Source organism: Oryzias melastigma, linkage group LG17, assembly GCF_002922805.2.
Source record: "Oryzias melastigma strain HK-1 linkage group LG17, ASM292280v2, whole genome shotgun sequence".
Taxonomy (NCBI): Eukaryota; Metazoa; Chordata; class Actinopteri; order Beloniformes; family Adrianichthyidae; genus Oryzias; species Oryzias melastigma.
The window spans coordinates 10,962,446-10,989,618 of record NC_050528.1 but is presented as its reverse complement, the minus strand read 5'-3'; the positions used below and the strand labels follow the sequence as shown (position 1 = coordinate 10,989,618).

At 37.9% G+C, this 27,173-nt stretch overlaps 1 protein-coding gene across 2 annotated transcripts in view; it reads right to left on the bottom strand.

Annotated features, from left to right (window-relative positions):
* Window positions 1-251: 251 nt before the first annotated feature.
* Window positions 252-27,173, bottom strand: part of LOC112147554 (ephrin type-B receptor 1-B) — a 211,823-nt gene continuing 184,901 nt past the window's right edge. For both annotated transcript variants that reach the window (XM_024274054.2, XM_024274055.2), the window contains exons 13-17: window positions 11,726-11,875; window positions 8,422-8,615; window positions 6,411-6,566; window positions 3,898-5,295; window positions 252-707 (exon numbers count right to left, since the gene is read on the bottom strand). In XM_024274054.2, the coding sequence (XP_024129822.1) occupies window positions 5,187-5,295; window positions 6,411-6,566; window positions 8,422-8,615; window positions 11,726-11,875 (609 nt within the window). In that variant the 3' untranslated portion in view covers window positions 252-707; window positions 3,898-5,186. The remainder of the gene's footprint in view (window positions 708-3,897; window positions 5,296-6,410; window positions 6,567-8,421; window positions 8,616-11,725; window positions 11,876-27,173) is intronic.

The following is a 27,173-nucleotide window of genomic DNA, read 5'->3' as shown; positions in this document are numbered from 1 at the left end:
ATTGTCACTTTTCAGGGAGAGTCATTTCCTGGTAAACCAAAGTGTTGGCTCATTTATTGGTGGCTGATGGCTTCTAACATGTGCTGCCAGTGGCCTTGTGGTGACAAAAATGTGTTCATTTCCGTGAATGTCACACTCCAGCACAGCGCTGACAGCAGTCTTACTGGAAAGTAACCCATCCTCATCTCTTCCTCAAATCGCCATTACTAAAAACGGAATTATTGTCCCTGGAGTCAAAAACTGTGCAGTGATTGGTTTTTCAAAGGCTTTTATTGAGTGCATTTTAGTACAATATTTCTCAGAAAGTTACATCTTACAAACTTTTGACACATACTTTTCACAATTTACAAGTGGCAGCAATACAGAAACGGATGGAGAAGAAAAACATTCACACTCGCCAACAAAGTACCTGTGCACACACTGATGTCTGTACACATTTGATATGCACAAAACACACACATCCACTGTCTCTCAAACAAACAAGTAGACAAATAAGACATGTGCCCACTCACAATCCGCTCCCCCAGTTTTTGTGTACCACAGAAGGAGAGAAAGATTGCGACGACTATCTTTAAAAGGTCCCACTTTATCCAGTTCTCCTCATCGTTGGGTGCCCACAGCAGTTTGCCTTTTCGTGCTCTTAGATATTTGGATGCAAGTGCTGGCTGTATGCCGATCTAAAGTGTGTACGTTTCTGAATTTCCAGTCTGAAACAGAAAAAGGAGAGAAATTGGAATAGTTTAATGAGTGTTTTTTTGCAGGCAGTCATGTCAGGTAATTTCTAGGTGAACATCACTTCCACTAGCTCTGATCCATAAATGACAGGCATGATTTCAGCTACTAAAAGGGTCATTGCTCACTCTTCAGACAGTTACAGCACCATAAAACATTTAACAAGCTCTGCTCTTGTGTTTTGTATCGGTGTGTGATGAATGGCTTCTCCATGAGGCGGCTTTGGGAGAGGCGCCCCGAACTGCCTCTCCTTTCATCACACTGGAGTGTCATTATAGTAAGATATTTAGAAAGACAAACAGAGAAAGGCGAATCACACTGTTACATAACCAACGCATTTACTATCTCATTCAGGACCGGCTGAAGTGAAAAGCAACTGCGTGGAGCTGAAAGGAAGACTAATACATTTGAAGTAATTAAACAGATTCAGTAAAAAGGTATCCATGTCGGCTTTATGGGACGTGTGATTAGTAAGTTGACTGTGGGAGGCAAAACATGTGTTGATTACAATATTTTTCATTGCCACAAGTAACTAAAGAAACTAGCATTTACATAATAAAGCACATTCAATATTCAGTTGACTGTAAGATGAGAAATCAACTTTAATTTTTAAACATGATGACTTTTATCAAGAAATACAGGCAAAATGTCGTGTTTTTCTGAACATTCCAGCCAGCAAAGCCAAGTGGGCCCCATATGGTATGAAATTGGGCAGAAAATGTGGACCCAAATGGGTTTGTCCGGAGTTCCTGTGGCGGCCCCACCTGTGTTTGCCCACGTTGACTTAAGTGGACACTCAGTGGGTAGGCTCGCTACGCTATCCAGCCACCTAGTGGACAGCGGGGCTTGCTACAGCTGAGTTCGCTACCGCGGAGCTTGCTAGCATGCTACAGTAGAGCTCGCTGGCTAATACAGAGGGACTTTCTTGCTCGCTACAGCAGAGCTTGCTAGCATGCTACAGTGGAGCTCGCTAGCATGCTACAATGAAGCACACTTCAGCAGAGCTTACTATCATACTACAGTAAAGCTCGCTACCATGCTTCAGCGAAACTCGCTATCTCAATACAGATGAGCTAACTACAGCAGAGCGCACTAGCACACTGTAGAGTAGCTCGCTAGCTTGCTACAATGGAGCTCACTAGCATGCTATAGCAGAGCTCTCTGGCTCAATACAGATGAGCTTGCTACAGAGGATCTCACCAGCTTGATACAGCGAAGCTTACTAGCTCGCTGCAGAGGAGCTTTCCACAGTATTGCTAACTAGCATGCTACTAAGGAGCTTGCTAGCTTGCTACAGTGGAGCTCGCTAGCATGCAGCAATAAAGCTTACTTCAGCAGAGCTGGCTAGCTTGATACAGCGGAGCTCGCTAACTCGTTGTAGAGGAGCTCACTAACATGCTACAGAGCAGCTTACTGGTATGCTACAGAGGAGCTTGCTAGCTTGCTACAGCAAAACTTGCTAGCTCGCTACATTAGAGCTTGCTAGCTTGCTACAGCAAAACTTGCTAGCTCGCTACAGTAGAGTTCGCTAGCTTGATACACCAGAGATCACTAGCTTGCTGTAAAGAAACTTGCTAGCACATTACAGTGGAGCTTACTAGCATATTACAAAGGAGCTCGCTAGCTTGCTACAGCAGAGCTCAATTGCATGCTACAGTAAAGCTAGCTAGCATGCTACAACAACGCTCGCTGCAGTGGAGCTTGCCAGAATGCTACAGCGGAGCTCTCTAGCAAACTGCACTGTCCTCTTGCGACTGGCTAGCGTGGTGAGCTAACCCACTTAAGTCAATCTGGGCAAGCACAGGTGGGGCCACCACAGAAACTGTGGACCCAATCGGGGCCCACATTTTCTGCCCATTTTTAAACCATATGGAGCCAGCTGCACCATCCTCCTCCTCCTCCATCAGAGCCCACTCTCTTTATTATGCACCAGACTGGAAACTATATGAGAATAAAATAATGGAGGATTCTAGAGTGTGTATGTGTGTGTGTGGGTGTGTGTGTGTGTGTGTGTGTGTGTAAAGGCTCCCATCAGTCTCCCTCCCTGTGGACGATCAGATGCCTGTCAGACAGGGGTCTAAGCAGGTGTTTGTACCCTGCCTGAGCCCACTGGAGCATGGAGCCAAGTATTTCTCCGGCCGGGTCTGGCCGAGCCCGTCTCCAGGCGGAGCCCTGGACAGCTTGGTTACACCCCAGATAAATGAGCTGGAGATCTGCCAGCGAGTGGGAATAGGACGGGCAGGGCAGAAAGAGAAGCAGGGGGAGGAGGATGATGAGAGGTGTAAGTATAGTTAATAATCTACTAATGGACCTGCCATCAATTTCTAATTTTAGAGGCAAGGTAGAACCGTCGTCACTCATATCCCGCCAAAGGGGATTTTTTTTTTTTCTCAAGGCCCTGCTACTGTAAAGAATTTATTGAACAACAATTAATCTTGAGTGTGAGCTTAAGTATTTCCTGGCATGGCTATATGACTTTTTATAAACATTATTTCAGCACATGTCAATTTTCCAACTAGGACAATTTTTCACACAGTCGGGGAAAAAAAAGTCCAATCAAGGCACAATTAAAGAGCGCCATTCCCGGACTAGTAGTGACAAATCATCCTTGTATAATACCAAAAATTATGACTGGAATATGTTTCAAGCCAAAAAAAAAAGGAAAATATGTCTCATGTATGACATCCTTTGTGGGTAATGCAGCCAATTTCATATACGTGTGAAAGTCTCTTTAGCAGCATGGCATTTGGCTTTTACTCGCCTATCCATATGGCAACATCAAATAGTCGGGGTGCACAGATAAGCTCTGCAGCTTAAGTACAGCAGTCTGTGAAAGGAAGTATTGCATTGTGAGTAGTGTGCCCACGAGGGCTGTTAAAGTCTGCGTGTTCAGAGAAATGACATTGTGGGCCTGTTGGCAAACCTCGGCCCAGATGTTCAGTTTCTCATAGCTGAGAATTGACGCTGATTCAACCTGATGGCCAAGACCTCGATTAACTGCTCTTTCATGCTTTTTAAGCTTGTAGAAAGAAAAAAAGAAACCTTGTCTTGGTCAGAATATCTCCAACCACAATGTTAAACACCAATAGGATTTATCTGTAAATGAATCAGCCAACTGTGGAGTAATTTGATGTGACTTCATGTGTGTGATCAGCAGACTCTTACCATCTGCGCCAGCCGAGACGCGGAGCTTCGTTCTCCTCTGGACGGTGCAGATCGGCCTCCAAACGAACAGCAAGAGCAAATGGAACATAAAACACAACTGTACATGTAAGTGCTCCCTGCCAGAGACAGCATGTGTTCACCCATATTTAAAAAGAGCTCCATTAGATGGAGGATCTTAATTATGATAACTCCTACAGTAAATTGTACAATAACAGTTCGTCATCTGTGATTACAGTTTCACCAGTTAATAGTAAAAAAAAAAAGGTGACTGGTGCCACTGGAACATGGAGGCAAACAACAAAATCGTTCAGGTGTCCAAAGAAAGAAAGCAGGGTGTCATAGGAAACTACACATCGCATGTGTCTAACGCAGTCTAGCCAAAACATCTTTGCCAAAAATGCAAGCAGAGTGATCTGTACATACATGTTCATATATAACACCTTCAATATGAAGGTTTATTATGAAAGATATAATCATACTGAGCAAAGAGATAAACATATTTATAGATTCTGAATCTGACTGGAGCTGTTAAAAAGTCCTTCAGCTCCAAACCAGACCTCCACAGGTAGGGTTAAAGTTCAAATACAAGTGGGCGGTATCTTGCTATAGTGGCAAAAACCAAAGAAACAAACAGTTGACAAAATATAACTAAGCTCTGATTTAGTTCATTTATGTTACATGTCTTTAAAAATCTTTTAATCAAGCAAAAGATGTGAAAATTGAAAATGGTGCTTCACTGTACATCCCTGTATACTCCACAAAATGTTTCTACCGGTAGTTGCTTATTTTGGGGAACATATTCCTCACCTAGTAAAGATACCTTCATTGCACAGACTGTCTATGATATGGATAAAAGTTACAGGCCACATGTCTCTAAATGTTTCACATTTTACATTTGTAACATTTTCTTGTCCAGAGAATATGGAAGTACACTTCACTTGTTTTACTACACAACCAGAAAATGTTAGTAGATCATTGTGTCGATGTCGGATTGTTGAAGTTATTTTTTGTTTATGATGGCATGGAGTTTATAACCACAACAATGATGTCTGTCTTCCTTGTGTGTGGTGAGGAACAATATCAGGTCTGGACCCTGAATGCCTGTTGAGGGCCTGCATGACGTGTGAAAGCTGGAAGTGTTGACCCTGGTCTCCTGTCGCCGTGTTAGTGGGTTAGATTAAGACAATAGTCTCGACTCTGGCGCGTTCCGTTGGACTGGGGGTCATTCGAGGGCTGCCTTTGTTGGTCCTTCGAATGCTGCCCGTTCCATGGCACAGCGCCCCCTGTAGTCATGCCACAGTATTAGGCGGCTGGCTCATCTGGACCCTCATGGACTGGATATTATTCAGGATCTTCTTCTGGTGGCCGGCTAAGGTCACTCCTATTCTCAGCAGATCCCTTAAAATGAAAGATGCAGAAGAAAAAGGTTAGAAAAAAAACACAAGACTTTATCATGAAACCATAAATGTTTCCACTCAAAGGGCAAATGTAAATCTGAAAAAAATTTATTATTCTAACTCTAACACCAGAACTGTCATTAGTTACGGCATAATAACACATACTCTTTAAACTACAGTTATTCTTTACCATAAATCCAATGGATTCTGAAGCAAAGAAAAGCAGCTTTGGATAACTTTACAAATGAAAAGTGTTGTAACCAATTTGCAACCATTGACTGTATATTCCCTGGACAGATCAACCCTTCTGACCTCTCCGCTGGTTCCAGGAAGTCAAAATCCCATAGACTTCCATTGAGAAATCTAAAGATTTTTTTCTTTATCGCAAGATATTCAAGTTATAAACTGACCAATCAGATGCCTCAGTAAAAGCATGTGGTGCCCGCTGACCCCACCTCCAACTTTTGATTGACAATTTCTCCCTAGCCCGCTTTTGGATCAGGGATTGTCAACTTCCTCGAAGGCCGTACATGATTTCCAGATATCCACGCCATACTCATGACTGATTACCTGGTTCAGGTGTGTGTCAGAACATACCAGAATAGGGAATGTTGGAGCACATGCAGGAATACGACCTTTGAGGCCTGGAGTTACCTTGTTTTAGATGCTAATAGCTTTAAACACAAATTCCTAAAATCTGCAATTGAGATGCTACTAATACCTAAAAGAAATGCTCAGAAGACGGGAAAACCATCAGCATATCAAGCAACAAAGACAATTTCAAAAGAAGGAAGTATTGTGTTTTTTAAGTAAAAATCTTTCTGGATCCATACTCCAGAAACACAGAATCCATTTCTGTTAACACAAAAGGCTTCAATATCAGGTAAGAGTCATAAAGCTAAAGTAGCACACGTTTAACAGCTCTTAACAGAGTAAGGGATACTTTTAATACCCACGCAGGCTCCAACTTCAACGCAATCACAGAATGACTCGAGTCACAGGGAGCACTCGAGCTAAAAATACATGCACTTGACATGAAGTCAATTTACACAAGTGTGCCCATCAAAGCGCAGTATAGGTTGGGAATATTTCAAACACCCTCGCAGGCAAACTCACTCTGAGGTCATTTGGGCCACAAGCTGCAGAGAGGTGAAGCCTGAGTTGAGGAAGTTGTCTCTGTACTGGCCCATCTTGATGGCTGTGAGCCAGTCTTCCACTGAGCTGAAGGTGTTGAAGTCGGGTATGGATCTGTCCAACAGTGGCTGAGAAGGCCTTAAAAGAGGAGGAAGGGGAGGGAGGAGATGAGACGCAGAAACGTGCCTTGATGTAATATTTAACAAGCAGGGTTTTAAGAGGAATGTATCAGTAGGGTTGGAGGAAAAAGGGAGCGTGTCGGTGATTTATCTGTAAAGCTTAAATGTTTTAAAAAAAGGGAAAGGAAAACATTGCATTCAATACCTGCCCAAGGCTCACCACAGTTGGGGAAAGTGGTCACAATTTCAGAAACAGTAAACTAAGGACCTTGAAGACAAACATGCTCCATTGCACAAACTCATCTCACAAGGAGCTAAAAGTTCACCTTGGGGAACATGTCAACAACTCAAAACAAACAGCAAAAACAAATGGTTTCAGGTTCCTGGATGACCCTCAGCAGCTCAGCCAAAGCCTGGACTCTAAGGGTAATCTATGGGGAAACTTGAAGCGTTCAGAGGTAGAAGTGATGATGCTTCAGACAAAAAGAAAATGGAATTTGATGGGAATTCTTTCTGAAAATGAGTAATAAATATTACCCTAAAAATAAAAGGATAGTATATGGAGAGTATTGATCAAAGCTTATGGTTCATCTTACACAGGAAAATGTAAATAATACATATTTCATTAGGATGCCTCCATGGTTTTTAGCCATTTTTTAATCCATGGAGTATATTTTAGTCCATCATTAAAGGGGGATGAAGTTAAAAACGTAAACACTAAAGCACGTACTGGTGTTTGGTTTGGAACTTCAAAAAAAAAAAAAAAAAGCCGTAAAGGAAGAGTTCAAGTTTGATGCAATCAACTGTAATCAATTCATATTTTTCTAATGGGAAGATAAAAAATAAACATGTGATATTGAAAGCGATGGGTCTGACTATAAACAAATTCAAACCATTTAGATGCTTCATTTTAGGGCGAATGTGCTTTAAAGCCATAATAATTAGTCGACTAACAGTTGATTAGTCGTTACTTTATATTATATGGAGTTGGAGTGTCGTAAAGTTGAAAGTTATAATGGCATTATGCTCACTTTTTGGACTATTTTGGCATTTATTAAGATTTTTAGGCTATTTTGGAGTTTAGCTAATATATTTCAGCTACATGCGAGCTATTTTGGCTAATTTGATCTTTTTTTGTTTTGTTTTTTAGGCTATTTTGGAGTTTAGCTAATATATTTCAGCTACATGGTAGTTATTTTGGCTAATTTGATCTTTTTTTGTTTTGTTTTTTAGGCTATTTTGGAGTTTAGCTAATATATTTCAGCTACATGCTAGTTATTTTGGCTAATTTGGGCTTTTTTTTTTTTTTTTTGGCTATTTTGGAGTTTAGCTAATATTCCAGGTGTATGCTAGCTGTTTTGGCTAATTTGGGCTTTTTTGTTTTGTTTTTTAGGCTTTTTTGGAGTTTAGCTAATATATTTCAGCTACATGCTAGTTATTTTAGCTAATTTGTGCTTTTTTTTAAAAAAAAGAAGGATATTTTGGAGTTTAGCTAATATTTTAGCTGCATGCTAGCTATTTTGGCTAACTTAGGCTTTTTTTTTAGGATAGTTTGGCATTTAACTAATATTTTAGCTGTCTACCAGTTTCAATGTTTTCAGCTATCAGCTTCACCGTTTTCATCTATCAGCACTAGCATCTTCAGCGGCCAAATTCAGCTTACAGCCTTCACACTAGCATTATCGCAGGTAATGCTACATATCTAGTTTTTAGTTAGTTTAAAGCTAATGATGTTTAAGATGTGTGCTTTACATCCACTTTGCACATGACCCGATTAGTCGATTAATCGAAAAAAAAAAAAAAAAAATCAGTCGACTATTAAAATAATTGTCTGTGGCAGCCCTACTGTACTTTTATGTGAGGGCTTTACTTACACTGCAGGGATGTTGGCTACAGCTTTGAGGCTGGTCGGGTTACGGATCATCTTGTCCAAGGTACTGACGATGTCTGCAAAGCGAGGTCGTACGTTCCGATCTTTCTGCCAGCAATCCAGCATCAACTGGTGCAAGGCACTGGGGCAGTCCATGGGCGGGGGCAAGCGGTAGTCCTGTTCAATTGCATTGATCACCTTGGGAGTTGATAAGAAAATGCACATAATTAAATTAGCACAAAACAAAAATTAAGAATTTACAACACATTTTCACTCTTAAGTTGTCACATATTGACATTTGGTTAAAGCCTCCTCTGTCTCACTTTTTGACGTTTTTGGTATCCCCAACTCGTCGTTTTTTGATGTGCTGGCTTTTCCCGTTAAATCACAGGTTTCCAACCTCCTGGCTGCAAACTGGAACCGGTCCACTACCAGTACCCAAATCCGGTACCCTTTCAATTTTATCAGGACATTGGTAGTATTTGGAAATTGGGCAGAATTCATATTTTTCATGTGCTTTTTTTAGCTTTTTTTGGCAGCAGTGCAAAGTTCATTGTGTTTTTAAGACACTCGGTATACATACACACATAATATTTGGGATTTGAACAATTAAGCTGCTTTAAATGCATCCTTGCTGGAGTCTCTTCAGAGTGCCACAATGCTCCGTAATATTGATTTATCTCCACCATCTGTAGACGTCATCTTTTCTCAGAAATGCTAAGTTGCAAGATAAGAATCACCTGTCAAATCTCGGGTAAAGGATACTATCATTAAAAGTTACATGCTACTTTGTATCTTGCCATCAGAGAAGTGAAGCTCAGCAGAATCTTGACAAATGGAGTGTGCGAAAAAGAGAACGAAAACAGAGGGAGGTGCATGGCAGAGCTTTGCTGCATTGAAGAAGATGGATTTAAGGGGATGAGTAAACAGTAGTTATTGTTTGTGTGGGTAAAAAAGCTGCAATAAAAAAAGGAACATTTGCGTGGATGCATGGACCGAGCAGGTGGACATGCTGAGTGGTGCCAGCCCCACTAGGCAGTATTTGCTGCTGGCCCACTGAGGCAACATCTGCTAGGTTGGACAATCCTGCTGGAGTGAAGTCTATAGAGGCCTGATGGTTGGCTAGCTGTCTCCCTAAGAGAAGCTAAGGGAGAAAGACTTCATAGTTTGGGTCTACATCAGTCGGTTGTGCGTGGTGGTGCTTATGTGCGTGGACTTTATCCAAGCGGACACGGGGAACAAAGCAGAGCTCTCACCAATCATTCATTGCACTCGAGAGCTGGCCAGGAAGGAAGGGATACAGCGCAAGGCTGTCGAGTCTACTTTCAAAGTCAGAGTCAAGGACATATTTAGAGTCGATCCTTTTCAGATGAGCCAGACATAAATTTTGACTGATTCCAGCGTTCTTTCAAATAAATTATTATCAGTTGTGTATGTGTGTTTGGTAAATGCTGTCTGATGACTTTCAAATGCAAATGAGCGCTCGTCTTAATTTACTATTTTTGTTTAAAAACTGAAACCCTTTAGTTTTTTTCATAAGAAATGTATTAATTTCGTTTTTACCGTTTCGATTAAATGACTGGAAAACCTTTTCTGAATTGCTTAAACTCAAATATCTTGTAGGTTTAGTTAAATCTATTTTTATCGTCATTGTTGTTATTTGTAAGCATGTCATGCCTCATATATTAAGCTTTACATTCATTTAATATCGATTTTTAAGTCCAAATCATTCTTAGCTCTTAACTCTTTTCATATTAATGTTCCTAAAAATATAATTTCCATTTTAGCTTTGATTCATCCCTTTTGTACTTAAAGGGGCCATACCATGAAAAATCTACTATTTCAGCTCTTAAGTGTGTTATACTGTTTATTCTTCTCTATAAACGACCTCAAAGCGGTGTTTTGATCCGTTCCCACATCCTCTAAAAACCTGCACTCTCAACAGCAGCCCCTCCCATACCCATAAAAATGAACGGGTCCTCACATGCTTACATCACAAGTTGAGAACCGCCCCCTCCGGGAGGAGTCTGCTCCGCCCCCAGGCTACCACAAACACTGGCTACGTCCAAAATCCCATATAGTGCACTATACAGTGCTTTCACCATTTTTAGTGCTGCCCGAATCTATTAATTGAGTGCACTAGAAATTTCCCAGAAGTCTTTGTAAAAAACTATCGTGAATTGATGCTCACTAGACTAGCAAAAATAGACCACAATGCAATGCGGTAGAACAATTTCCAGCAAAAAAAAAAAAAAACTTGTTTATATGTAATTTGTGAATAAACTATCCACATTTTCACCATCAGAAATGAAGCTTTATTTGTCATATGCAGCATCAACACAGGTCAATACAACAATGAAATGCTTGGGATGAGAAGCCAGTGAACTTGGTACGTACTTCTACATAAAATAGTATGTAGAGTAGGTAGAGGATAATACACCTAAAAAGTAATGAGTAATAAAGTAAAATGTTAAAACACAGTGGGGGCAGACTATTCCCTATAGAAGAAAGGGAGCAGGCTATTTCCTGATGGAGAAAGGGAGCGTCGAATTGAAAGAACTGGTTTGATCGTGGATTATTGTGCAAAGGCAGAAAGGTTAATAGATCTGCATAAAAGCAAAGAATATTTTTGATACAGAGATTAATGATCTTTCATTTAGCCAGTGCTAAAGAACAATGTTCTCATCATTTCAATAACTCCTGAAATGTACATCTGATGGTTTTATCTGCATTTTTTAACCAAATTTAACCACAAAATGAATGAATTTGCCATCCCCATTCAATCTCTGCCACATTTTGGGGATAAATGCCCAGGCTACACAGTATTTACATTGATTTTTTTTTTTAAATTGATGTTTTATTTTCATGACAATGGATGACATCATGAAATGGGCGGCACCCTCAAGGATAGAAAGGTGGAGCCTTAGAGATTGAGTCATTTTACTTCTGGGTATGAAAATTATTCGCAAAATAACTCATATTTCATAAATAATTTGGGTGTTAGTATTCCAAAAGTAATATACAGTATGATCATATATATATATATATATGGCTTACTCTGAAAGACTCAAGAAAATCATGGTATGGGCCCTTTAAATGGTTGTAAGTTTATATAACTTTAGATCAGCAAAATATTTAAATTATTATTCACTATTCTGAGTCACGAATCTGGATTCTGCAATATTTCCCATTTAAAAATTAACTCTTGCCCAATGTCGGGTTTTAATATTCTTTCCTCCAAACGTTAGACTTCACATGAAAAGACAAACAATTGTTTAACAGCCTGTGTTTCTTCTGAAAACACTCACATCCTGGTTGGACATGTCCCAGTACGGCCGCTCTCCAAATGACATCACCTCCCACATGACAATGCCGTAGCTCCACACATCACTAGCTGAGGTGAACTTCCTGTAAGCGATTGCCTCTGGTGCTGTCCACCTGACAGGGATCTTCCCACCCTGGAGAAAGAAGAGGAACAAAAACGACATGATAGACACATTACAGCGCTTCATTTCCGATGAATGAAAGTGAGCCGGGACCTTGAACAATACAAGTCTTTTTTCCAGCTGTTTGACCTCACAAACTAGCAGTTTTTTCCCCCCTGACATCACACACTTCCCAATCAACCCACCAGCAGCTAAAACGTTTAGGATTCAGTTGGCATCATCGACTGAAACTACATTCAGCCGTGCCTCCTCTCCCACATCCTTGTTTGAAAACGAGAAGATAGGCCCGGGCTCCTGCTCCAACATTTAGCGTTTCTGCCTGTAATTAGGCTTGCTGGGCCTCAGGCATGACATGCATACTGTTGATTGACATTGACAGCCGCTTGTTTAAATTCCGCGAACACACATACAGACCCAGCTGGGAACGGGTCCAGCGCAGACACGGACAGAGATGCAGCTGTGTGCACCGCCGCACACACAACACGCCAAACCTCCGACTGCGCCTCCCCTCCCCGCCGCATCACATCTGAGCTGAGCTCGCCACCAGCTTAATAATGCCAATTAACTAAACCTGAGTATTTGCAGATAAGCTGCTGCTGGAAACAAACCCAACAGAACAGACCACCTCCAGTGAGGAGAATGAGATACAGAAAACAGGAGTTTGGAGGTTTTCCATGCAGCAAATTCCTCTTTGACAGCCTTTATTCCCCTCCTTGTCTTTTTAAAAATACGAATTACATTTTTGAAAAAGCCCTATATTAAAGATTTTAGGACATACTGCAAAATATGCAGCTAATAGTTCCATTAGGGGTCTTAGTGAGCAGCTAACAAAAGTGGGCAGTGGTGGATTGAATAGTTAAATGGTTGTGTGAGACTTTAAACTGAAGAAAGAAGCAAGAAGAAAAGATCAATACGTGAATCAAGGCTGACTAATGTCCAGGTTTTGCCTGATCCAGTGTTCATTATGTGAACAATCTGTGACATCAATGACCAATGAAGGCAGCACAGTTGGAGCGCACCGGCTGACGACCACAAAGGACAGGATGTGTTTCAGTCGTGAGCTGGCACTGTTTCATTTTAAGATCCACTCCAATGAAAAAAAGGGTTTTTGATGTTTTAAGTTCTCGTTGCGTTTTTCTCATGATGTAAGATATAAATACATGAAAAATGAAGCTTAAAATTGCATTTCTAAGTATTTGTTATTCAAACATTCAATAAGGATCAAGTGCTGTTTGAAAAAGCTTGAAGTTGTCTATATCTATGTAGATCTTTAATTTCCTGGTATTTGGCACAAAAGAATAGCTCCAACATTGACTGTTATTTTTGTTGCCCTGGCAATGTTAGGTTGGGGGTGTGAGGGGCTGTAAGCTAGTGGGAGAAAACATATGGATGATGGGAAGTAGGGGCAGGCTTACCCTGCTCCAACAGTCCCGCCCACAACTCAGAAGCAAATTTATAATAAACTATGGCAACTTTGAAGAAATTATATCCTTAAAATAACTTTTTTTAAACTATTTTGGCGAAAAAAATCAATTTTCAGTCCAGAAATTCTTTTTCTTAGCTCATTCATAAGCCAAAAAATCATAATTTATTATCATAATTAAATCATATTTAAAAGAACACTAAAAAAGATCAAAAAATGATCATAGCGAGTCCTTTACAGGTTAATTCTTTTGTCACTGTCAAGCTTCTTTAGGAGTTATTCTATTTTTATTAAATCAAAACTAACTAACTCAAACCTAAATCATTGTATCTAAAACCAATCCATGGATTTCTCCTACATGCTTCACAAAAACATATAAGTATAGCCAGTTCCCTTCTTCTTTCGTGTCTTGTTAAACACTTTGTTTGAGGGAACACACAGAATAAAAAATCTGCAAATAAATGCAGAGTAACAGAAAAATAAACAACTGCTCCAAGCGAAATCATGCTTATTACATCTTTTCTTTGCCATAATTTGCTTACTGCCTTCCCCGCTCTGTACATCTGCTCCCTTTCCCGGAGATCTCATTAGAATATGAGCTGAAGATGGCTGAAATGGGCTGAGCAAATACATGGGATTTATAGGTAGTCGTGTTGGCTCCAGGGAAGGTGGACGACAGCAGGTGAGGCAGAAACGACACTGTAAACTTGAAGAAATGACTCCTGTGAGCTAATGATGGATTTGTCCAAATTTGGCTTTAAAGTTATTTTTTCAGTGGAAATAGTATCAATGGGAGCAGAAAAAAAATGAAGAACTTAAAAGAGCTGCTTTGTGTATTAAAGGGCCTATTTAAGGGGTGTCAAACATTCGGCCCGCGGGCCACATCCGGCCCACCAGATGGTTTAATCCAACCCAGTCATGAAGAGAAAAAAATATAAAGATGTTGGGGGAAAAAAAACTGGTTTCCTTGCCATTCCTGGGGTGAGTTATGGTTCTTTAAAAAACAGGCCGCAATGAGCAATTTTGCCACTAGGGGAAGAAAAGGAAAAGAAGAAATAAGTAGCATTTCTTTGCAAGAGCGTGTCACATCATAAGTTCCCTGCCAGCCTCACTGTGGTTACTTTGTTTAAAAAAAAATTACCACATAATTACCAAAATGCTCTTTTCAAAAAGATAATAATAATAATAACTACAATAATAATAATAATAATAAGTGATTAGGCTACTAGGTTGTCTAAGGCATTTTTCCAAATAAAAAAGAAAAAAAAAATAGCTACAGACAACAAGTTGACTCCAGTTATTTTGCTATTATGTTACTGGTCCGACCCATTTGATTAGACGGGTTGAATGTGGCCCCTGAACCACAATGAATTTGACACCCCTGGCCCGTATCAGACTAAATCAACTTTTTTGAGCTTTTACGTTCATAAAAATGTTAATTATTTTACAAAAATCCAACTCAAAAGCAACATTTTTTCCATTAACACATCTCTCAGCATTCCTCTTAAACCCTCCTCTCTGGGTCCTCACTTTGTGATGTCATTAAGTGAGGAACCGCCCCTTCCAGGTAGAGTCTGTGCTGCCAGCTCCGCCCCCAGGCTAACACACACACGCACTCACTTTCTCGGCAATGATGTGCAAAACGCTTTCACTTTATTGCCGCAATATGAACATATATCTTTGTTAGGAATGTTTGGATGTTGTTTTATTTTTGTTGGTAAAATGCAGAAATGCGGAGGTTGGTTCTAGGATGACATCAGGAAATGGGCGGCACCCACAAGAAGTTAAAGGCGGAGCCTCTGAGATCGAAGCGTTTTAATTCTGGGTAGGAAAATGAGTCTGTGAAAATAACTCGTATTTAATTAAAAAGTTGTATTTTATTGTGCCAAAGGTAATATATTTCGTATTTATGAATATTCTAAAATGCTTAAGAACAGCATTAAACTTAAGGTTAGAGGTTATAGTAAGCTGTTTTCGGTGAAATAATGCTTCTAAAAGCAGACTCTCTTATCTCTAACAGTTAACCTAGAAGTTGTGTAGAGGAGCCAGACTCCATGACCACTGCTGCTGCAGAACTTCTGGGCCTTGAGAGGATAAAGCTCTAATGATATACCTCACAAAACTCCCTGGATAATAGGAAAAGTGGGTGACACGCACTGCTTGATTTTGCAGCGATAGCAGTTGGCTCTATTTTCTGGTTGGTAGGTTTTGGCGCTTTGAATAAAAAGTGAGTGGTCCTAAGGGCGTGAAAACAGAAAATGAATGTGCCACCTCAAAAAAAATAAATTAATAAAAAATGATACTTTTTTTTTTTACTTCTCTTGAATATTAGTTGATGGATGGATTGTATTCCAATTCAGAAAGCAGGAAGGAAATGTTTGAGTTGTCATCTTTGTCCATAAATTGAGATTGCAGAACGTGACTGGCTCCACCTGGCTGTGACAGGTTGTGACCAACTGTGACAGGCTTTTTTCTGAAGTGTGACAGTAAAGGAAGTGTGCTGGGGCTGTCAGTTTGGGAGTTATCACGGTGAGACGAGCATGTACCTGTGACAGCCAGGTCAGAGAGAGAAAGGATAAACAGCTGGTGGTCAGGTAATGTACTGTATGTTACATTTGTATAGATACTGCAGCCAGCGCACCTGTCATGTCTTTTCTTCAGCTATGCTACCACCAATCTGCAGATAACTCATGCAGGCTAGCACTGAACTACCAGCGCGGATAAATATTAAAAGACTTGTCATATTTCTTGGAAAAGTTGCCACTAAAATTCTACAACGTCCAGAATACTGTAGAAAAGTTTGACAATTCTGAATAAAGTTGGCTTTATACTTCAAATATGTTTCCAGATGAACTTTTTTTTTAACAAATACTGTACTCATTTTGGCTAATTTTCTCCAAAATCCCCCCTCCTGCACAATGCACATCGACTGGTACTTTGGTCGGGCAGAGTGCTCCATCAACATGGTCTTAATGAAATCCTCAGAGCGGCGGTCGGCCTTGGATGTCTGCTCAAACAGAATGAGGAAGCGGGTGAAGGAATGGAGAAGGAGGCGAACGGGGGCGGGGTTGACTGACATGGGGAGATGCAGGGGATGAGGGGTTGACAAAGGGTGAGGGGGGAAGTGGGTTGCTGACTGACTGGTTAGTTTCTCAGGCACTCAGGGGAATGCCTGGAGGGGAGAGTGACAGAGGTCCTCCAGCAAATATACAATGAAGTAATGCAAAGATAGAGGAAAGTGTTGGACTGATTGCATAATGCTTTCCAGACACTATAATAAGTCTAGAGTAAATTAAAATAATAATAATAAAAAAACATTGTGGAGATTAGAAGGACACATAAATCAAATCATAAATGAGGCTCTATGAGTCATGCATTTTGAAAAGCATAAATCAATATATTTATTCAATATATGTCCCGAACATGATGTAACAAGGTAGTTATTAAGGTGATGCCAGTTCATTTGAAATTGGTTGCAGGTGTTGGTGAGCATGTCTCCTTGTTAGCTCTATTATGAGTGGGTGACCCGTTGCGAGTGTACTCTGCCTGTCACATAATGGCAGCTTCGATAGGCTCTAACCCCGTGAGACCTCCAACAGGATGAGGAGAGAGCAGAGAATGGGTGGATGGATGGACAAATTCAATGAGGACTTTAATACACAAAGACTTGTGCCTTACAAAGCTGGCCAAAGCTTTTTGAAGCACCTTTTTCGTGTTTAAAGTCAGTCTTCTGATCTTTTTACTCCAATGTAACTTCTCCTTTTGCGGGAAAATTTCTATTTTTTGTGTTTTGTAGAAGTGTTTACAGGCATCTCAGACTTAATTTTAGTATTTTATTTATTGTGTGAATGCTTAGTAAGCATGAGAAAGTCTTCAAATTTAAAAAAAATTAAGTAGATTAGCAACAAGCTTTTAAATATAGTCATGTTTTTATCTTTTATAGTATTTTTTTTTTAAAAGAAGTTGACCCAATATTTTAGAAACATTTTTGGCTAATTTGTTATCTACTGGGGTTTTTCAGAGTTTAGCTTCTATTTTAGCAACAGGGAAACTTTTATGACTGATTGAATCTACTGAGCAATTTTGGAGTTTAGCTAGTAAAAGCTAAACTATGTGCTAGCTTTATTTTTTTTGTGAGTTTGGCACTTACTGAAATTTTTCTTATGCTAATTTGGACTTTAGCTAATATTTTAGCAACATGCCTATGTTTTTGGCTAATTTTTTTATCTACTGAATTTTTTATAGACTAATTTAGAGTTTAGCTTCTATTTTAACATCAAAATAATATTTTAGTTTAGTATTCTGATGAATTTTAGGCTATTTTTGAGTTTAGCTAGTATATATAAGCAACAAGCTAGCTTTTTTTTGGCTAATTTGTTATCCACTGGGGTTTTTTAGAGTTTAGCTTCTATTTTAGCAACAGGGTAACATTTTAGTTTAGTATTCTGAAGAATTTTAGGCTATTTTGGAGTTTAGCTAGTATATAAGCAACAAGCTAGCTTTTTTTGGCTAATTTGTTATCCACTGGGGTTTTTTAGAGTTTAGCTTCTGTTTTAGCAACAGTGTAACTTTTTTGACTGATTGAATCTACTGAGCAATTTTGCAGTTTAGCTAGTAAAAGCTAAACAATGTGCTAGCTTTTTATTTATTTTTTTGGTGAGTTTGACATCTACTGAATTTTTTCTAATGCTAATTTGGACTTAAGCTAATATTTTAGCAACAAGCCTGTGTTTTTGGCAAATTTGTCATCTACTAAAGTTTTATAGACTAATTTAGAGTTTAGCTTCTATTTTAGCATCAGGCTAACTTTTTAGTTTAGTATTCTGATGATTTTTAGGCTATTTTGGAGTTTAGCTAGTATATAAGCAACAAGCTTTTTTGGCTAATTTGGCATCTGCTAACTTTTTTCGGGCCAATTCAGAATTTGAAATTGTGAAATTGGCATGTATTAAGGGTTTTTAAGCAGTTTTACTACAAATATTTCAGAAATTGAGGTCAACTTCAGCACCCTTTCAAAGTTCTTTAATTAAATTTCAGCATCTACAGCGACTACTTTCAGCAAAAAGCATTCACACTAGCATCATCGCAGGTAATGGAACTCTTCAAGTTATTATTATTCCTTATTTATTCTTCCAAACGTTTTTTGATTTGTAAAAACTCGATCACTCTGCTTGAACTTTTGATATCTGTACATTTTAAGATTTTTAAGATTTTATACAATTTATGCTATTTTTCAGCCCCATTGAAAATGAATGGGACATTTTTCAAATTCATGAAATTAAAAACATTCAGCATGTTCAGGACATTCATGCTTTCACTTTTACTTGTCTTTGAAATTTTACGCAATTAATAAAAATTGTACGCAATTATTGAAACTTTATACAAATTTTGCATTTTTTTTTTTTTTCAAATATTTGTGCACTTTCTGCCATTTATTCAAGTTTGGTATCAAAGCGTTAAGCATGTTAAGGACATTATAGCTACTGAGATTTTTTGGGCCATTCTTGAGTTTAGCTAATATTTTAGCACCATGCTAATGTATTGATTATTTTAGCATCTACTGAGGTTTTTGAGTTACTATGGCGCTAAGCTAGTATTTTAGCAACATGCTAGTATATTTTTGGCTAAGGTGGCATCAACTGAGGTTTTTGGAATAATTTGAAGCTAATATTTAGCAACATTGCAATTCTTTTCATAAAATTATTTAAATTATTTGTGCACTTTCTGCAAATTATGCAAGTTTTGTATCAAAACGTTCAACATATTTGTGAATTAGTTCAACAATTCAAATAAATGCCTTTAGCATCTTCAGCAAACAGCTTCAGCAGCATTGGTAGCATCTACTTTAGTGCGGAATTATATTGGAAAATAATTTGCATTTCCAAATCTCTCCATTTTATTCTGTACTTGTTTAATTGTCTTCCTTACTTCCATCAAACTGCCTTTAAGGACTTTTTCTTAATCTGCTCACATAAAACATGAACGTTTGCAGCCTTTACAAACACTATCAAATGAAGCTCAGCTATTATCTTATCTTTTGAACTTTATTACATGTAATTATTCAATAACGACCTTGACTGCTGAGATTCCTCACTGGATTTGGGAGGAGCAATTATGATCTTATCACACAAGTTAAACTTTAATAGGCCAGAATTCCCCAAAATGCTAGTAAGGGTGGCTCTGACTCCTGAAATTAGAAAATTATAACAGAGGAATTAATTTAGTTTGAGTTTTGCGCCTCAAGCAAACAGTTTGATCACAGTGTAGATTATTTTTTTAGGAGTTTTTTTCTTACTGAGAAGGAGGGTCTAAGGGCAAGGATAACCAGTTTAGCTTAGTCTGTTTAGTTAAGTTAGGCATTAAGCTGGTGTTTATATTTTATGTCCGCTTTGTACAATTAATGGTATAAAGCCCAATGAGACAGTTGCTTTGTGATATTTGGCTATATAAATAAAACTAAGGAGGCCCAAAATAAAATAAGAAAGTTTAATTTGAAACATTGTAATTTCACACTAAATGTTATCCCCCTTTATTTAACAATAAAACATTAATTCATTTATAAGACTAAACTTTTTTTCTGATGAAAAAACCATTTTGATTTTTTTTTCTCTTTTTTTGTGTTTTTTACTTTATCTATTAAATTCTAAATTCCAATCCATAAACAATTAAAAAAATGGCTGCATTTGAAAAACAGCATATTGGAAATCTATAATTAATACGAAATATTAGATTTCAGAATGTAAAATTCTAAATAAAAGCAGTGTGGTAAAGATGCAAAATCTCTGCATTTTCAGCAGATTAGATTTTATGTTAAGTTTATTTATTTATTTTGTTGTTTTTTTCAATTACCTGTGCTTAAAGTTTCTTGGTGTTAAGAAGTGATATTAGTTTGACTTTGGTTGCTCTCTTCCTGATATTATAATTAGTTGGCAGAGTTTGGGATTCTTTGGGTTTGGAACATTGGAATTACATCACATATACTATCCAAAAACAGGCATAATCATGATTATTTGTTTAAGTAAAATATTTGAATTGAGAAGTTTTAGATTCTCAAGTCAGAAGTGAGATTTTAACTAAATAAAATCTCCTCTTTAGATGTAACGTTTGTCAATTAGGCACTAATTGAACTTACATCATCTCCTTCAAGTTTAGCGGTGTGACCGTTAGTTGTTGTTGTGAGCCGTTGACAGAGAGACGATGCGAGTTTACACTGAAATTACTGAACATTTCTTTTTCCTTTGTCGCCTTTTTCCACTTCATTGCTGACAGCACTGTAAAGCTCAACAAGGTTGTCTCTTTCTTCCATTTAGCGAGCAGATAAAAGTGAAGACTTTATGTTATTGTTGAGATGCAAATCTGCGACAGATGGTGCATCAATGCTCGTCTTTTCCAGAATCTGAAAAGGATGGCAGAAGGTGTGCAGGAAATCACAATTACATTCTTTATCTGGCTGATTAGTCTGACGGGGAGGACAGATGCAGAACTTGTCTGGTTTCTTTTCGTTTTATTTGACTTTGTACATCGACTGTTCTGTCACATTCAAATTTTACATTGGTCTTATTTTTCCAGCTAATTATTTTTATGATGTTTTATTCATCTAAAGGCAGTGTTGCAGAATCTAAAGTAAAACAAGCTATCACAGACCATTTCACATTCAGACGAGGGGCGATTTTACAAATACAAACAATGCAAACTTATTTAAAGTTTAGTAGATGTAATGTGATTTTTAGGTTTTGTCTGGGTATTTTTTTATTGGACAGACTGTATGTAGACGATACCAAAAATTGCTCTTTAATTTAAAATGTTTCAGTTTAAGCAGCAGCAACAACAGGACAAATTGCTGTGGGCTTAAATGAAAGTGTTTGGGTCAGGGGTCATCACAAGTGGCTCTTTTATCCTTCCATCGTGGCTTTATGGGGTTGAAGAAAAACAAATGATTTTATTGAAAAAAAAATGTTTCTTTTACTAGTAATTGGCTAATTTGTTTTACTGAATACAGATTTGTCATTTGTGTTTAGATTTTTAACATGGGGCTAAGTTAAGGTCAAAGTTTAAATCTATGATTGGAGTGGTTCAGTAGAATAAACTTAAATGAACCAAAACAGGAAAAAATCTACTTTTTGATGTAGTTTACTCTGAAAGGTATAGACCCTTTAAAATAGATATAATTAAAATAATAATTGGATTCTACACCAAACTTGTCGTGCTTATGCTTGATAGTAAAAGGAGAAAAAGAATGACGATGCACTAAAGTCATAATGGTAGAAAATGTTGTGTTTGATTGGATTTTCTTACATTTTTAATATAAGTAAATCTGCGAGAGAATTTTATTTGACACAGGGTGTATTTTATTTTGAAATGAATTTGTGTGTGCTGCAGTCAAAAGTAAAATTAGTTTAACATGTTGTATAAAGAATTCAATTATGGTCAATATATAAAAGCTACATGTTATAAAGTATTTTTGGACAAAAAAAAAAAAAAAAAAGTGATTTTTCCTAACGATGAGGTAAGACTTTGCTGGGTTTTGGACAATAAGAAATTGGCTCTTTTTGTTCTAAAGGTTGCAAATCCACTTATTTCAGTCTAAAAAAAACAAAACAAAACAAAAAAAATATTTTGTTTGTCATATTCTTGTTTATGTTATAGTTAATTAACCAGTAAAGTTTTTTACTAACACGGTACTGTGATACAACGTTAGTAATTAGGTCTAAGGATGACACAAACTAAATGAGTCAATCCATTTCCAATTGCACGCTTTGTGGCTTAACAAGAACTCTGAGTGTAGTTACGTCTTCTGGAGGTCAAACTTGTTTAATAAATGACCCAAACCTCTGGATTAATCAGTGACCTGGAAGGAATGTGATCCTCTCTACATGGCTGTAAAGATAAAAAGGCTTCCTGGTATTTGGATGTTGAGGAGACCAACTATCAAAATCCAAATGCACTAAAACACAAAGTCATCAAAGAAGAAATGCATCTAAATAAATGTTTGGTTTTTTTTTTTTTATTGGTTTACAGTATATGGACCTTTAACTGTGTTTTCTTAGAGACGCTGTCCCCATGAGTGCATAAATATTTCACAACAAGTTGAATAGAGCAGCCTAAAAAGTGCAGAGGCTTGAAGCCAGCAAGAGCAGGAAAGGATGCTAATAGAAAACAGACAAATGACAGAAACAGCGGGGCTGTCCACATAGTGTGAGCGCTGAAGCGGAGCTGAGAGAATGTCAGTCGGGTCACGCGGATTTGACGGATGAGCTTTGTTACTGGCTCTCTGTGACCCCGCCTTTCAACCTCTCTCAGCTTCAATGACACAAGCAAACACACAAACAAAAAAAAATAAAAACACACACATAGATGCGCCAAGGGCATCTTTTGTGTGCACCAACGCACACCTTGAACGCACTACCCATCGCGTGACATGCCAAAACTCCTACCTGCACCTGAACTCTTCACTACTGTCCTGTGGGCATGAACCTTAAATAGAAAGGACACCACCTTTATCGCTAAGTTGTTGAGAAGAAGCGCACACTCCGTGTCAACAAGTTGGATTTCTACCAAATGATGTAGATTTTGACAGAAAAGGAGACGATTTATAAAAAAAATAGAAGCAATAAAGATATCAGGAGCTTTTCAAGCCACACTCAGAGGGGGTTCGGAGCAGTTTTTGGCCCCGTTCTTTTAGCAGCATGTACACATTTCCCAGCGAGCTCATGAAGGACGACCAGCTCCACCAATGTCATCTGCATAATTTCTGCTGTTACCTTCCAGCAAATTATGCACGGGAAGTGAACTGTTGATTAAAAACAACACAGCAGACAAAGAGGGATTTAAGCAATTATTCACACAAAAAAGATCAGATCACAGGTGGACCCCGAGGTGCACTCTAATGGCAGATGTGAAACAATCTTTTTACCACTTATGATAATGACATCCACGCCGCATGGTGCAAATGCAGCCCCTGACAGACACTCATCTTTTTATAGACGACGGATCATATGACCTAACATCAACACAAAAAAAGCTTTGACTGACATGACATGCGTTCTTATCTTCTACCCGCAAAGCTAGCATCTCCACGCCGTGGTCTTCTGCTCTCTCGCAAAAGCAGCGGTCTGTCAAATTAATTTCACTGACTGTGCTCCTCATTAAATTAGGGCATGTTTTGGAAAATTGTTATGGAAAAAAAAAAAAATGGACGACATTTTACTAATATATACCGTATATAGAATAAAAAAATCAGATTAGTACAGAAAAAAAAATGTATAAAAAAGAGCAGTTTAAACCCTCCACCACACCTCTCTAAATTATTATGATGAAAGAACTATAATATTTACTATTTTAATAAATTACGCGAAGTAATCTACATTGTAAAAACCACTGAGTACTGCATGTGTTTAGTCATACATGTAAAGACCAAGAGAGATGTATGCATCAAGATATTTGTAGTTATAAATTAATATAACCTAGAGTGTGTTTTTTGATTCCAACATCAAAATCATTGACTGTAGAAATCATGGACAGCTCAACCAAAGGAAGTACCCACTGGTTATCACTCAGCCTATGTCTGAATTCCCACCCTAACCCCTAACTATTAAAAAACTACATAGTGTAGCTCTATCTAGTTCAGGGGTCGGCAACCTTTCACAGTAAAAGAGTCATTTGGGCTCGTTTTCCACTGATTAAAACCCAGGAGCCGTACAGTCTTACTTTAGTCTTTAAGAAATTTGTATTTGTATGGCCTTCTTTTTGTTTCTTTTTTTAATAAATGTGAATTTTTAAAATTTTTTTTTAGCCTGAATAAAAACGAAAATATAAAAAGAAACTTGCATGTCTCAAAATTTGATTTTTTAAATGTATTTACCTTACAAATTAGTGAAAAATCTAGCTCGTTCCTTAATTAAAAGCTGAACTCCAATTTAGCATAAAGTTCCTCAGTAAATTGTGATTCCGGCTGGGTCGTCTTTCCTCCTGCTCCTGGTCGTGGACTGCACTTCTGCTTCATCATGACTGTGGACTTCATCATCACTCGTCCCTCAGCTTTTTTAGATACGTAGTTGTAGAAGCTAATCTTTCTTTAACTGTTCTGGTATCGCCTGTCCGTCCTGGGATAGGATCTCTCCTTCATGTGGGAATCCCTAAGGTTTCTTCTTTTTTTCCTGACTCAGGTTTTTTTAGGAGTTTTTCCTTACCGGGAGGGAGGGTCTAAGGGCAGGGATAACCAGTTTATGTAGTCTGTTTAGTTTTTAACAATTGTTTATATTTTGAAGCCCAATGAGGCAAATCTCTTTGTGATTTTGGGCTATATAAATAAAATTGAATTGAATTGAATTGAAAATTATATCAGCCAAAAATGTTAGCATGTTGCTAAAAGAAAAGCTAAATTATCCTACAAACCCCCGAAGATAAAAAATTAGCTGAAAATGTTAGCTAAACTCCAAATTAGCATAGAAAACTCATTAGAGGCCAAATTAGCCAAAAAAGCAAACTTGTTGCTTAATTACTAGCTGGACTCCAAAATAGCCCAAAATTCCATAGTAAACTAAATTACTCAATAATGTTAGCATGTTGCCAAAATAAAAGCTAAATTCTAAATTATCCCCAAAAAACTAGATAACAAATTAGCTAAGAACATCAGCATTTTGCCAAAATATTTGCTAAACTCCAAACTATCGTACAATTTTTCAGTAAATGAATTGGTCAAAAATCTGTTGTTAAAACAGAAGCTAAACTCTACATTAGCCTAAAACCCCCAGTAGACAAAAAAACTAGCAAAAAAAACGTTAGCATATTGTTAAAATAGAAGCTAAACTCTAGATTAGCCTAAAACCTCCAGTAGATGACAAACTAGCAAAAAACGTTAGCATGTTGCTAAAACAGAAGCTAAACTCTAAATTATCTATAGTGCTCTGATGATGAAAATGCGGATGGCTTATTAAAAAATATATTTAAACACCTTTTTTTTTTTTTTCGCAAAAGTTGTTTGACGGCAATGCATTCTGGTAAATATTCGCCAATGTAGTGACTGATTGCTCTGTATATTTTATGTCTTTAAAGTACATTTCATCTAATGCTCCCTAACAATGGTTAGTAGCTTTTCAAAAGGAAGTAGCTAAAATATATAGATTTGTGTATTCTTTATATACTTTTTCTACTGGATCAATAACCTTTTTTGTTTCATGTTTATGCACAGCAGTAAGTAGAAAGAAGTAGACCTTAAGTATAACAAAGGAAAATGTCATTTTTGCCTTAAATCGTTCAAAATATTTCATAGGAGTAAATTGGTTTCACTATGATGTTCCTGTTTTGGACAGGAAGTCTTTTATTTTTAGAGGAAGTCAAACGAGCTTCTGTCAAAAGTAAAAAACGACTTTAAACTTTAGGAAAATGCCAGTTTCTCTTAATATCAAAATGAAAATGTGTTGCTGATCACCTCTAAATCTGTGGAGAAATTGAGTATTGGTTGGCATTAGCGGGACAGAGTACACATAAAATCTACAGTACCTGAACACATTTTTAAAAGATATTTGAATTTGTAAAAGTAAAAAAAAGTGTTTTCCATACTCTAAAATTAAAGTTGTCTTTACCGTCACATGCAGACCCTCAAATCTTACTGTTGACCAACATGTTTAGTTACATAAGTTACTTACAGGGAAAATAGTCATACAGTTACTAATTTGAACTTGAGGACATTCATTTTCTCCATTTTTCATCATGTCCCAAGGATATTAAGCCACGTTTTCTCAATATCGAAAGAGACTGATGCCATGACCACATCTATAAAGAGGATTCTTGAAATAATTCTCTATGATGTAACTGAGTTTCACTAAATATGTCAAGCAAATCAGCTCAAAATGGACGTTTTTATTGTTTTCTTTTTGATGAAAAGTTTTTTTTTTCTGACAGGTTAACTCACAAAGAAGCTTTACGCGTATTTTTAAGTAGTTTCTAAATCTAAATCATGACCAAAAGCAGGAAAGCCATAGCGTCGAAGAACCCAGCAGTGACTGAACCCTTTAAATGAATTACACACAGCACCCTAACAAGACCACTGCAGTTTGAGATTGTCCTGCAAGGCTAATTAATCATGACTTTGGTGGGCTGCCAGTGGAGAGGGAGGACAGCTTCCCTCTGTCTTAAAGGTGCACAACATTGCTCCAGAGCAAACCCACATCCAGGGTTAACACAATTACCAGCGTGCACTCCCATCCGTGGCTCCGACATCACACCACAGGCACCGTCACTGCTGTGGTTAGAGTTGCAGGCGAGGATTAGAAAGCAGTTTAGAGCAAAAATGCATCAATTTATGTACAGAAATGATCCGGTAGCAAACATAAACAAATTCTACTTTCAATCAGTAATAAAAGTATAAAGGTAAGATATCATTTGAATGTTTTTTATACAAAACTGCTAAACAAAATGCAAGAAAAAAAGAATTTCTAGTCTTTGACCTCTCAACTCTTGTAGGTTTTTAGATCCCAGCCATATGGATCCTTTGTAGAATCTGCTTTAAACAACTTCAAAACACTGAGCACAATCTATAATCCAATCCTTTTAAACTGTTTCATTAGGTAGCTTAGCGGTACAGACAACAGAGGTGCTGCTCCGCTTTGTTGCTGAATAATGCCAATTCAGCAAAGTTTCGCCACAGGGGTTAAGCATACAAAGCAGGCTATTCCTGGGGAGCGATTAGCTCTCAGTCACCCTGATGGGAGGTCAAATCTCCTCTGGCCGCAACCACACCGCTGCTGAACACACCTTGGAAACCAACCTGCCAGTCAAATGGCACTGAAGGTTACTTAACTTCATCAGACAAAGTACAATAGAAAAATGAAACCTGTACTTGTATTTGTTTATTTTTAACATTTCCATAATCCCAATATTTTATTA